The sequence below is a fragment of the Natrix helvetica genome (genome assembly GCF_964273705.1).
Source record: "Natrix helvetica genome assembly, chromosome: 1".
NCBI lineage: Eukaryota > Metazoa > Chordata > Lepidosauria > Squamata > Natricidae > Natrix > Natrix helvetica.
The window spans coordinates 350,465,788-350,480,159 of NC_138548.1; the positions used below are offsets into that span (position 1 = coordinate 350,465,788).

Sequence of the window (14,372 nt, forward strand, 5' to 3'; positions counted from 1 at the left end):
ATACAGTATATGAAATATCTTTCAGTCCTCAAAAAGCTAAGAATTAAAGCAACAAAAGGTGGGATTCAAAAAGAGAGGAGACACGAAGATGTTGGCCGCGTCTACCCTTGTTCGTGTTAGTTCTTGAGGTAATGAGCAGGGACAGAAGACAAGGTGAGAGAATTAGGGAGGTTAAGTTTAAAAAAAAACATATACATTGAGGCATTTGCAATGATTTGGTCTTAATTTGGGAAGATCCATTCAAGGGAATAGAAACTTTAATGGGAAAATAAAAGGACCTGGTGTATTAGCAGGTTATAAGACTAGTGATCAGAAGACAAAGATGTCAACAAAAATATGAATTTAGAAGAGCAAATAGAACCAGAACACTGGCTTTAAGATCGAGGAGAAAATAAAATATTTGGGCATTACTCTGACTAAAAAACTAATGTTTTGCCCAAAATGATGTTTTTGATTCAAACAATACCCAGTTTGACAATTGATAATTGAAGAGCAAATAGAACCAGAACACTGGCTTTAAGATCGAGGAGAAAATAAAATATTTGGGCATTACTCTGACTAAAAAACTAATGTTTTGCCCAAAATGATGTTTTTGATTCAAACAATACCCAGTTTGATAATTGATGGGCCATTTAAACAATGGCATAAAGATTATCTAAATTTATATGGCAAAAAAACCCACAAGTTACATGTAAAGTGTTACAAGATGCAAAGGAAAGAGATGTTTGGCTTTACCAGGTCTGAAATTATATTTCACTGCTTGCTGTTTGGGCTGGATGAAAAAAAAAAGATGTTGCTACCAAAACAAATGATTTTTAAACCTGAAGTTTGGACAGCATGGTGTGATAAAAGTTAAAACTAATATGGCCTGAGAGATGCTCATTTTTGGTCCTGCTTTAGTGTCTGTGGAGATTATCAGTCATCCAGGCCATTGTTCTTCCAAAAGTGCTTTTTCAAGAGGCAGACGGACTTTCTCGTTTTTATTTGAAGACGTTTTGCTTCTCCTCCAAGAAGTTCAGTTCAGAGCTGAAGAAGCTTCTTGGAGGAGAAGCAAAACGTCTTCAAAGAAAAACCAGAAAGTCCAGTTGCCGCTTGAAAAAGCACCTTTGGGACCTGTAAATGAAGTGTTGATGCCTCATTTCCACATTGAATACAACCATGTTTTTCTATAGGAGCATCACACAGGAGTCCTGCACAAGAGCTTGCAAGTTTCGAGGGAATTGACACCCTGCATGATGTCTGAGCGTGTCGGTGTATGGAAATGGGCCATCAGCATCGGTGGCTGATAGTCTATATTGGCTAATGGCAGCTGTGTCTATTGACACAGTATTGATGATAGAAGATTAAAAACTGAAGGGTTTTCGAAGACAGAAAAGAAAAGGAAATCTGAAGTGAGAACGGTGATAGGACTTGCATGTAATTAATTTTCACACTCACTTCCGTCATCACAAATGGTTATTGTTCCACTCCATTTCCCACTGGGAAGGCAGGTGCGGACTTCAGACCCCTTCATGCTGTATCCTCCGTAGCAAGTAAATGTGATGTTCTGGCTTATATTGTAATATGGCTGTGGTGGCTCATAGTAACCATTTTCAAATTCTGTAACTCTGGGGCAACGAATATCTGAGAAGAAAAATAAATCATCCGTAAGTAGGATTGAGTACTTCATGGTTATATTCTCTACCTCAACAAATGAATCCTCCCCTCTCCTTCTTGAGCTATTTCAGTATTCAGCGTATGAAATTGTGCAGAGGGGTTGTCTGACTGGGACTCAAGACCTTGTAACAGAATTTTAGACTTTCTATGTTGCTGAGAGAACCAGCAGGACAAGAGGGACTGTACTTCCTCCATCCAGCCCACCTTGCTGGTCATCCATAAGAACAACTAGTGTAGTTGACTGAACCCAGATTGTTTGTTTGTTTATTTGGATTTATATGCCGCCCTTCTCCAAAAGGACTCAGGGTGGCGTACAACATTAAAAAAAAAAACACATCCCAAAAGTTAAAAAAAAATTAAATACATATCCAAAAAAACAAACCAAATTTAAAAGACAATACATTTAAAATAAGTTAAAATTAACAGGCCAGACCGGCTTGCTGGAAAAGCCAACTTTTTAGGGCGCGTCGGAAGGACTGGAAGTCAGGGATTATGCGAAGCTCCGGGGGCAGCTCATTCCAGAGGGAAGGCGCTCCCACATAGAAGGCTCTCCCCCTGGGGGTCACCAGCCGACACTGTCTGGCCGACGGCACCCTGAGGAGGCCAACTCTGTGGGATCGTACTGGATGGTGGGAGGCTACTGGTGGCAGTAGGTGATCTCGCAGGTACCCTGGGCCTAAGCCATGGAGCGCTTTAAAGGTCATAATTAATACCTTGAATCACACCCGGAAAACAACCGGCAACAGATTGAGAGGAATGTAGATAGCTTGCTTCCGTCAAGATCTTCTGTAGATGCCTACCACCATCTCTGTCACCTTCCCCCAAAAGGGATAACTTGAGATGGGTCAAAAGTTGTCCAGAATGGCTGGACCAAAGGACTGCCTATTTCTCAACACATCACTAATCTATGGAGATTCTCAATCATCCAAAAGCCCCAAAGGTGCTTTTCCAAAAGGCATTTGAACGTTTTTGGATTTTTTTCCCCCCTTGAAAATTTTTCACTTCTCATCCAAGAAGGTTCACGAATGAGAAGTGAAATGTTTTGAAGGGAAACAAGTCTAGTTTGGAAAAGCAGCTTTGGGAAAAATATACCAGTACAAAGGTGCTTTTCAAGAGGCAACTGGACTTTCTGGTTTTTCTTGCAAGACATTTTGCTTCTCATCCAAGAAGCTTCTTCAACTCTGACTGGATGGTGGGTAATGGAAGGCTTTATACTCTTCAGTCAGAGCTGAAGAAGCTTCTTGGATGAGAAGTGAAACGTCTTCAAAGAAAAAGTCCAGTTGCCTCTTGAAAAAGCATCTTTGGGACAACCGTGACCTGGAGGAGTGAGAATCTCCATAGACACACACACTGATACTTATTTCAATGTTGTGGCACTACCCGCTTTCTCAAAGAGATGTTCGCTCTAAGCTGTGTTCAGAAATAGCCTGATAGATAACAAATGAAGAGCATCTTTCTGGCTGTAAGGTCACCAGTAGCACCTCAACACACAACCAAGATTCACTTTTCCCATTCCCATGGTTAAAGAGAGTCACCGATGATGCTTTTTAAAGGACCAGGCATGTTCTGACCTCATTGTGGATGTAAAGTAGGGTTGGCAGTCAGGACTGTCCAATTTATATATATATAGTATTTTCCCTGAGGTTGAACACAGTTCAATGAGGAAGAAAGACTTCTAAGATAAGAAATTACAATTTCTTTTGATAGTAAAATCGTTAGGTCTGATCTTTGAAGTAGACGCTCAGCATCTCTGGTAGCTGAAGATATGCAGGAAGGTTTCAGATATAGCATTGGTAGCTTCACACATTTGGATGCTAGCAAAGCTTTGGTTCCAGGGGTGGGTTGCTGCCAGCATTAGTGCCAATTCGGGGGGGTGTACAATTTTGCACAGTTAATAGTCTACAAAAAATAGATCTGCGCATGTGCAGAACATTAAAAAGTGGGGGGGGGGAATGCTGTGCCGACCGGGGAACTGGTTCAGAGGCATGGAAGACCTGGGTCGCTGCCAGTTCTGGTGACCCAGGCTGGAAAACCATTACCGGTTCGGCCAGACCGGTCCAAACTGGTAGGAATCCACCTCTGTATAGGTCTCCCCATGAAATCAAAAGGGGCCCTAAAACCATGAGCTCCAGAACAGGACATCCCCTCAGTGTGTCATTGCTTTCATGGCCAGCTGAAAGGCAGACTTTCTTTTCTAAATTTAGAAATTAATTATTACCTCGGCACCTGGCCCGGGAGATGGCCACATTATTTATATTTCTCATAGTGCTCCAGTATTTGTTCCATTCGCATGTCCGGTACTCAGTCGGGTATGGGTATTGGCCATCTGGACATATATACTTAAGCACTGTGTTGTTCTGCAGTGCTACTGTTTTGCCTCCTTCAATTTCGTATGGCTTCGTCACATCACAGCCAGCATCCACGACATCTGACAGGAAGAAATACAAGAGAACATTAAAAGGATTCCACCTGTTTTCTAAGTCAGTGTTTCTCAACCTTGCCAACTTTCAATCAGTCAGAATAGAGCTAGAAGGGACCAGACAAGTGGTTGTCCAACCTCTTCATTAAAAACTTTCAGTGTTGGCACATCTACAAATAGTCACCTGTTCTGACACCCCCCACTCCACATCTGTAAATAAACCAGAACACAGGCTTGGCTGTTTGCCAACGAATCCTTTGGCTGAGGGCCCAGACAACTCACGTTCAATAGAGTAGCTCTGCAGCAACCCAGATAATTCAAATGAAACAACGCAGATAGTCCAAACGAACAGACACGGCTAGAATACACAGATAGATTTTCTTAACTACTAATTTGAACGGTTATTTCCTGCAAATGTCCCCTCCCAACGCCTCACCTATAATCTCTCTTGGGAGGGGCCAATCCACAACCATCTGTGCTTAATCATCTTCTGTGAGTCTGCCTATGGAGTTGCTGCTTCCCTTTCTCAGCCCTTCTCAATCTAGCATCAGGGACTGACTGCCTTTGATCTTCCCCAGTGCTCCATGCCTCAGGCGCCTCCTGGTGGCCAACCAGCCTCTCTGGTCCCTGCTCTGAGTCTGAACCCTGCACAAGGTCCTCCACATCGTCCAGGGCAGACTCATATGGTTCCTCGCTATCCGAGTCCATCAGCAGCTCAACCGGATCCTGCGGGACCACAACAGTCATCATACTACAAAAAAGATGTTGAGACTTTGGAAAAAGTTCAGAGAAGAGCAACAAAGATGATCAAAGGCCTGGAGACTAAAACATATGAAGAACAACTGCAGGATTTGGGTTTGGCTAGTCTAAAGAAAAGAAGAATTAGGGGTGACATGATAGCAGTATTCCAGTATTTGAGGGGCTGCCACAAAGAAGAAGGGGGTCAAATTATTCTCCAAAACACCAGAGGGCAGGACAAGAAACAATGGTTAGAAACCAAATAAAGAGAGAAGCAACCTGGAATTAAGGAGAAATATCCTAATAGTGAAGACAATTTACCAGCTTGCCTCCAGAAATCGTGATCATTCGCTCCATTGCTTGAGGTTTTTAACAAGAAACTACACAGTCACTTATCTGAAATGGTATAAACATGGTATATACCATGTTTAAGCTCCTGCTTAAACATGGGGCTAGACTAGAAAACATTCAAAGGTCCCTTCCAGATTCTATTCTATTCTATTCTATTCTATTCTATTCTATTCTATTCTATTCTATTCTATTCTATTCTATTCTATCCCATCCCATCCCATCCCATCCCATCCCATCCTATTGGCAAATCATTCCACTAATTGTTCTGATAGTCAGGAAATTTCTGTTTATTTCTACATTGGTTCTGTCCTTGGTTAGCTTGGGTCAAATATAGGTTCTAAAGGCAGGTAGGATGGAATGGGAATTCTGCATAGGATTAGAATTCCAAACTGGGGAGAAGAAGGAGCTAACAACAGATGGAGGAGGGGAGTTTCTATAAGAACAGAACAGCATAGAATAACAGAGTTGGAAGGGACCATAGGAAATTTCTCCTTAGTTTTAGGTTGCTTCTCTCTTTCATTCGCTTCCAGCAAAATTCAGGAACTTGGCAATGGGCACTTAATGGTTGTATATCCTGGGGTCACATGATCACTATTTGTTACTTCTTCATCTGGGTTCTGACAAGCAAGTCAATGGGAGAAGCAAGATTCATTTAACAACCGTATAGTTGACTTACAACCATGCCAAAAATGTGGCCAATTAGGCACAACTCACTTAACAATTGTCTTACTTAGCAATAATGAAAGTTCTCGTCCCAATTATGGTTGTTAAGTTGGGGACTCCCTGTATGCTAATATCATCTAACTAGCCATCTCAACCTAGTGATGAAAAGATTCTGTGGGACGTTTCATCCAAGTCTTGCAGAGTAACACTGGGTGAATTGAAACAAGTTGAAATTGATTCCCAGAAACTATTTTTACAGTAGTAGTTTGGAGACCTTATACCAGTGATGGCGAACCTATGGCACGCGTGCCACAGGTGGCACGCGGAGCCATTTGTCAGGTTTCCTCGGAGGGTCGTTTTAAGCATTCCGAAGGCTTCAGGGAAGCCTCTGGACGATCCCTGAAGCCTCCGGAGGGCTTCCGGGGGGGCGGGGGAGGCTCTTTTCGCCCTCCCCAGGCTCCTATAAAGCCTCTGGAGCCTGGGGAGGGCGAAAAAAGCATGTAAAAATGGGGGGAGCGCCTGTTGTGCGCGCATGCGCACTGGGTGTGTGTGCATTGCATTATGGGTGCGGCACGCCCACACACGACCCCCCCTGCGCTCCCCCCACTTGTGGCACAGGAGCCAAAAAAGGTTCGCCATCGCTGCCTTATACTATTTCAGGCAAGTGACTGTCCAGTCTCTTCTTCAAAACCTCCAGTGATGAAGCACCTACAACATCTGAAGGCAATCTGTTTGACTAGTTAATTGTCCTCACTGTTAGGAAGTTTCATCTTAGTTCAGGTTGCTTCTCTCTTTGATTAGTTTCCATTCATTGTTTCTTGTCCTGCCCTCGGGTGCTTTGGAAAATAATTTGACTCCCTCCTCTTTGTGGCAGCCTCTCAAATACTGGAATGCTGCTATCATGTCCCCACTAGTCCTTCTTTTCTCTAGACTGGCCATGCCCAGTTCTTGCAGCTGTTTTTCAAATGTTTTTTTTTTCTCCAGATCCTTAATCACCTTAGTTACTCAATGTCTCAACATCTTTTTTGTAATGTGGTGACCAGAACTGGATGCAGTATTTAATTTAAGATGTGTCAACTGAAGTGAAAGCTGACAGGTTGACAAACACTATTCTAAATCCTGAATAGCCAACATGATTTTTAATTTTAGTCTTGCTGACTGCAAGTCAATCTTGACTCCCAGCAACTACATTAAAAAGCCCATGCGGTTTTCTTGGCAATGTTTTTCAGAAGTGATTTGCCTTAGCACTGGGAGAAAGGACTGGCCCCAAAGTCTCCCATTCTGGCTTCAGGCCTAAAGAAGGGCCAGAGCCTATACAGGTAATCCGTCACTTTTTACCACAATTGAGCCCCAGATTTTTTGTTGTTAAGCGAGACAGTTGTTAAGTAAGTTGTATAGGTGAGTTTTGTCCCATTTCTTTCTTGTTAAATGAATCACTGCAGCTGTTAAGTTAGTAATGAGGTTCTAATAGTCTCAAACTCAAAGGTGCTTTTTCAAAAGGCGAATGGGCTTTAGATAGAGATAGGTAGGTTAGGTAGGTAGGTAGGTAGGTAGGTAGGTAGGTAGGTAGGTAGGTAGAAATAGATAGATAGGTAGGTAGGTAGGCAGGCAGATTAAAAAACAGCTTCCTTCCTTTTGGAAACCTCAGGAATGCTATATAAATGGCTTCAGGTACCTAGCTGGTAATTGCTGGCTTTCCACTTTAATGACAGATTTCCAAGTATCTGTAATAAACCTAGCTTATCAAACAACTGTGCCCTTGAATCTTTAGTATTTGAGTCCGAGGGACAGAAACTGTTTTCCCTTCCCAGGAATCAGAATTTGAAGTCAACAACAAGCTAAAGTTAAATTCTAGCTAAATGCAATGATAAGCCATACATTGGGACACCCGAGGAGGTCAATACAGTCAAGATGGCGATGCAACAACATATTTGAAGCCTATTTATTATGTCCAAAGGGCAGGGCTTTGATCCAGTAATTTGGTTAAAGGGGGGGAAATAGTCCCCATAACCTCAGTGTGTTGTGTGGATGCAGCCACCGTGTAAATGTTTTCAAATCAATGTGTACAGGTAGCGCTCAACTTATGACTGAAAGTGAGCCTGGAATTACAGTTGCAAGGTGTGGCGGGACACCACTTAACCACGCCAGATTTTACAACCTTTCTGGTGATGTTGTTAAGTACATGCCACAGTCACTAAGCAAACCTATTTTCAATGGCTGGTTTTTTTGCTGGAAACGGGAAGTAAATGCCGTAAACTGGCAAAAAAAAAAAAATTGTCAAAAACTGCAGTCACACCACCACAGGAAGTTGCCAATGACCATAAACGAGAGCCAAGTTGCCAAGTTGTTGTGTGATTGTTTAGGGCTGCGACTGTCAGAACTTCAGAACTGGGTCCTAAATAGTTCTGGGGAGGTCCTTTGTAACTTCAGATGGTCGTTAAGTGAGGATTGCTTTTATAGAGGAGATACTTTCCTTTAGATTCCCCTGAACGTGTAGGCAGCCAAGTTAGGATGGCAGCCTCAATTGTGCAATTGATGCTTCACCGTTTTTAGGTGTTTTTGCTTGCATTGTAAAAGGGGTAGAGTTTGATCGTTTGTCTGTGGCTGGCATCTTGACTTTTTTGACCCCCTCTGGGGGGGGAACATATTATCTAGGCCACGGACTCTGGTCTTGCCCTCCCCCATTGCAACGACCCACCATAGGAGAGGATTTTCACATTATGTTCATTGTTTGAAAACCACTGGGAGCTGAGTATGTTTGCCTGAGGTAAAAAGGCAAAGCTTATTTCAGGGTTGAGTAAAGTATCACTCAGGGTCCGAGGGCTGTGGTGTTATGTACTGGCAGTCCTTGACTACAACTGAGACCAAATCTAAGTGGGAGTGTTGTTAAGTGAGTTTTGCCACTTTACTTATTTATTTGTGACATTTATTGGCCGCCCATCTTGCCATAAGTAACTCTGGGAAGCTTCCAGGCCTAAAAAATACATCTACATTAAAAGTCAAATAAATTAAAACCAAAGGTTAAATAAAATTGATATCTTGATTAAATAATCCCCTTTGCCCTTTCCTTTGCCCTTTAGGTCAAGCTCTGAAACAATCTCGCCTTAATACGAATTCCCCATTGAAAAAAGGGGGGATATGACTGGAGGGCCATTTTACCTCAGGCAGTGGCAGCACGAAGGCTATCCGGAGTCTCACCATTTTGGGAAGCTGGGAATTGGTCTCCCTCTTCCTTCGTGTGGAGCTGCATTGGGGAAGGGTGGGTTCAATTTGACACCCCACACACACACCACTTCCCAAATCTGAAATTAGTCTTGTTTTATAAACCTACAGTCTGAAAAATGCATCAGGGGCCCCATCTTTGCCACCCTTTCCCATTAGCCCTTGACTTACTACCACAATTCAGCCCAAAATTTCTGTTGCTAAGTGTTAAGTGAGTTTTGCCCCATTTTATGACCTTCCTTGCCATAGTTGTTAACCACTGCAGTTGTTAAATTACTAATATGGTTGTTAAGTGAATCTGGCTCCCGCATTGACTTCGCCTGTCAGAAAGTCACAAAAGTTGATTGCAGACCCTGGGACACTGCAACGGTCATAAATATGAGGCAGTGGCCAGGTGTCTGAATTTTGATCATGTGACTATGGCGATACAGCAACCGTCATAAGTGTGAAAAACGGTCATAGTGTCCTTTGAACAGTTACTAAATGAACTGCTGTTAGTCAAGGACTGCCTATACTCCATGAGGAAAGATTTCCTCCCTTCTCCCTGGCTGTCTAAAAATCACAAATGTCTGCTGGAGATTGCAAGAGTGCAAGGAAAGGGCCAGATGCAATCAATAATACAATACAATACAATACAATAGTAGAGTTGGAAGGGACCTTGGAGGTCTTCTAGTCCAACCCTCTGCCTAGGCAGGAAACCCTATACCATTTCAGACAAATGGCTATCCAACATCTTCTTAAAAACTTCCAGTGTTGGGGCATTCACAACTTCTGGAGGCATTTTCTGTTCCACTGATTAATTGTTCTAACTGTCAGGAAATTTCTCCTCAATTCTACGTTGCTCCTCTCCTTGATTAGTTTCCACCCATTGCTTCTAATCTACCCTCAGGTGCCTTGGAGAATAGTTTGACTCCCTCTTCTTTGTGGCAACCCCTGAGATATTGGAACACTGCTATCGTGTCTCTTTGCACTTGACCTTGGAAACAAAACATGGGTCACAGGGTCAAAAAAGTCAAGATGGCTGCTCTGGTGCCCCTGCCTGTCACAATGTGTGTAAGAGAGAGTGCAGGCTGTTACTAAAATGCATTATGGGGAGGGGTCCTTCATGAGCAATGATATCTGTGTAGAGCAGCATTTTTAACGTTGGCAGCTTCAATATGTGTAGACTTCAACTCCCACAATACCCCATGCTGACTAGGGAATTCTGGGAATTGAAGTCCACACGGCTTGAAACTGCCAGGACTGAGAAATGCTGTCCTCTGGTCCTTTGGGTATAGTTGACTTTCCTTGCTGGGAAATGAAATCCAGCAATATTTGGTAAATTAGAGATTACACGCCCTTGAGAGACAATTGATTTATCTTTTGTAAGTATGCAAGGGTGCACACACATTTGTAGAAAGGGATGGGGTAATATTGACAAATTCTTTCTACTGGGAAATGTCCAGATGAAAGGTGCAGGTCTGTCAATAACCTTGCAATTTAGTGTACTTAGTCTAATGGCTAATCCAGTTTGTTCAGGAAGGACTGTTTCTGAAAGTCCCATATACCTCAAGCCAATAGTCATAAACTTTCTAAACTTTAGGCTGTCTTATTTCTGAAAGAAAGAGCCCATACAAACAAAAACCACTATAAATGGCCTAAAAACTGATTACAGTCTTGCAAAAAAAAAAAAAAATCCAACCTAAGTACTTCAAGAAAGAGAATACAATCACTGTGGTTTTTATCTTTACTTGTGCTAAATCTCAGTTTAATTCTTACTGAGATATGCTTAGCCATGGATCAGCTGCTGTTAAAATGCAGTAAGGTAAAGCTTCCCCTCGCACACATCTGCTAGTCATTCCCAACTTGAGGAGGCAGTGCTCATCTCCATTTCAAAGCCAAAGAGCCAGAGCTGTCCAAAGACATCCCCTTGGTCATGTGATCAGCATGTCTAAACACTGAAGGTGGGACGGAACGCTGTTACCTTCCCACCAAAGGTGGTCCCTATTTTTCTACTTGCATTTTTTAACGTGCTTTCGAACTGCTAGATTGGCAGAAGCTGGGACAAGTAACGGGAGCTCACCCTGTTACATGGCGCTAGGGATTCGAACAGCTGAACTGGCGACCTTTCTGATTGATAAGCTCAGCATCTTAGCCACTGAGCCACCGCATCCCTGTTAAAATGCAAGTAGCAAACGCAAAAACATTTAGGTGTCAAAATTGTGGATGCAGTATGTCTTTTGGTTTATGTGTCATTCACACAGGTATATATATTTGATGCATACCCAATAGGTTTCATATTTATTGTTACAAGGAAGTTTTCAGCCCACTATAAGGCATTTCCACTTATAAAGCACGGTTCTTGGGTTTTTCCCTTTTTCCAGTGTATGAAAAGCTATATAAAGCCAAAGGCTATCATTTCATTTATTTCACTAATCTTATTTGTTCATCTAATTTACACAGCTGCCCATTTCAAACACATGATTCTGGGTGGCTAGCAATCTTTAAAAACAAAATAACAACCATTATAGTCTTATTATAATCTTTCTTAAAGTCAATTGCACTGGATAAAACATAATGCCAGAAAGAGAAGTTTATAAGCAAATAAATCTTCCCATAAGTCAGAGAAAGAGCTAGACTTATAAACATCTTTTTCTGACATTATGCTTTTCCATTGCAATTATTTTTAAGAAGGACTAAAAATACAATACAATACAAACAATACAATACAATAGTAGAGTTGGAAGGGACCTTGGAGGTCATCTAGTCCAACCCCCTGCCTAGGCAGGAAACCCTATTCCGTTTCAGACAAATGGCTATCCAACATCTTCTTAAAGAATTCCAGTGTTGGGGCATTCACAACTTCTGGAGGCAAGCTGTTCCACTGATTAATTGTTCTGTCAGGAGGTTTCTCCTCAGTTCTAAGTTGCTTCTCTCCTTGATTAGTTTCCACCCATTGCTTCTTGTTCTACCCTCAGGTGCCTTGGAGAATAGTTTGACTCCCTCTTCCTTCTGGCAACCCCTGAGATATTGGAACACTGCTATCATGTCTCCCCTAGTCCTTCTTTCTCTTAAGCTAGACATACCCAGTTCCTGCAACTGTTCTTCATATTTTTAGGCTCCAGTCCCCTAATCATCTTTGTTGCTCTTCTCTGCATTCTTTCTAGAGTCTCCACATCTTTTCTACATCGTGGCGACCAAAACTGAATGCAGTATTCCAGGTGTGGCCTTACCAAGGCATTATAAAGTGGTATTAACACTTCACGTGATCTTGATTCTATCCCTCTGTTGATGCAGCCTAGAAATGGTTGTTACTTTGTTTCTAAAGATTGCTAGCTGCCCAGAATCTTCTGTTTGAGATAGGCAGCTGTATAAATTAATCAAACAACTAAGATTAATTAAATAATTGAAATCTAAGCTTTTGCCCCTACTGTATAGCTTTTCATACACTGGGAAATGGGAATGGGACATCCAGGAGATCACACCATGCTTAATGAATGACAAATGCTTTACAGTATGCTGAAAACTTCCTTGTAAGAATAAATATGAAACCTATTGTGTATGCCTCAAATATAAAAGCCTGTGTAAAGGATTCATAAACAGAAAGATATAGTGCATTCGCAATTTTGACACCTAAATGATTTTGAAACACATCCAAGGCATTTGAACAGATTTTGAAACAGACCTTTGCCCTTTTGTGGCTTTTCAAATGTGCAGTTCAGAAAGGAAATGGTTTTGATTTCAAAACTCAACATTCATTTTGAAAGCTTTCTCGTCTCTTAGATGCCAAGTGCCAAAGATTCTATGAGACAATCTCCTGATTGTTTTTCATAAGCCTTGCCTATAAAGCACAGAAGTTGTCAAATAAGGTTGCCTATAGGCTACCACATTATCACCACTGAATGTTGGTTCTTAAAAATAGCCTCTTATTGAAAAACCATTATAAGTCATCCACACAAATATTTTTGCATGTCAAAAAGCAGCTAGAAATACTTTTTATTGAACTATGATTAACATGATGAATGCAAGATGCATGGAGAAAAAAAAACATAGAAAGTGACAAAACACAGAAAGTGCAAAGTCACAGTTTACACGCACAAATTTACCATGCATAAAATGTTACATAAAACATAACCACATAATGGTCTCTTGCTATTGAGATAAATTTTGAATCCACCCAAATTTGATTGAATTGATAGAAACATCTCTCTGACATTTCATTATTCTAACTTTGTGATTTTTTTTAGGGTAGCAATCATGCTAAAGTTAAATAGACAACCGATCCTTTATTTAGAAGAGGTCAAAAAAGCAGTTATGCAAAATACAGGGAGCAAAGACTGGAGAATAGGAGAAAGCAGCAAATATTGACTAGCAAAGAGTTCCAACAGAGGAACTAGGAAAAAAAAACTTTTAAAACTTCATTATTTTCATGTGACAACCCTTCTCCTCAACCCTTGCGGCATCATTGTCAGCAGGACAAAAGTCTGAGAAGTTTCAGGCTTCGAGAGCCAATAGCTTCCTTCAAGCACAACATAGCTCTGGGCACCTGGAGGAAACTCACCAGGTGTTTCTCGAATCTTTTAGCTTACCTGTGCCAAGTGCCCCAAGGACAGTGGCGATGTAAAGGAGTGGACGAACCCTCTGCATTCCTGCCTCTCTTTCCCTGTCCGCCTTTCAGTTTCTCTGCTGCTGCTTTGGTACTGACAGCAGCGATGCAGGGCAGCTGCTTATGAAATGTTGATTTTCCTCCCTCCAAACGTGTTGCTGGCTAGCCCCACCCTGAGAAAGCAGCTGAGTTTTGGGAAATAACCCCGTCTATTAAGCAATTCAAGAGTTGGGTGGGAGAAGGGTGAGGCCAGAAGACCTTGGTCAGCAGGTGGACAGGAATTCCCAAGGTTTGGGAAAAGAAATTGGGGAAACCTGGATCGTGGAGGGAGGAAAAGAGGAAAGGTCATCTGGGAAATCCCCAGATTTAATATCACAAAGGAAAATTTCACAATCTGAATTATGCCAGAGGATTACTGCAGTGTATCAGGTCCCTGCTATTGCTAAGCAATGGATCTAGTTTGGAGCCCAGGCACATGGTTCTTATCCACCGACTCCCCTGCCCTCTTTGTTTGCTCTTCTAGCCTTCTACTATTTATCAAGCCAAACCACAATACAAATGGCACTTTTTTTGGCATGTGACAATCAAACATGATTTCTTAAAGGCTTACAGTTCTTTATCTGCATGGACTATGAGCGCAATATAAAGTCTAATTGATTTAGACTCAGGATAATTGATCTCAGGATTGCCTGGGGATAGGCAGTGCAAACAGAAGCATGAAAGACACACATGGTCAGA

At 41.9% G+C, this 14,372-nt stretch overlaps 1 protein-coding gene across 1 annotated transcript in view; it reads right to left on the reverse strand.

Moving 5' to 3' along the window:
* LOC309382600 (complement factor B-like) overlaps nucleotides 1-13,773 on the reverse strand; it is a 39,032-nt gene extending 25,259 nt beyond the window's left edge. The window contains exons 1-3 of the mRNA XM_081934292.1: nucleotides 13,618-13,773; nucleotides 3,875-4,084; nucleotides 1,438-1,623 (exon numbers count right to left, since the gene is read on the reverse strand). Coding sequence (XP_081790418.1) covers nucleotides 1,438-1,623; nucleotides 3,875-4,084; nucleotides 13,618-13,675 — 454 coding nt within the window. The 5' untranslated portion in view covers nucleotides 13,676-13,773. The remainder of the gene's footprint in view (nucleotides 1-1,437; nucleotides 1,624-3,874; nucleotides 4,085-13,617) is intronic.
* Between the last annotated feature and the right edge of the window lie 599 nt (nucleotides 13,774-14,372).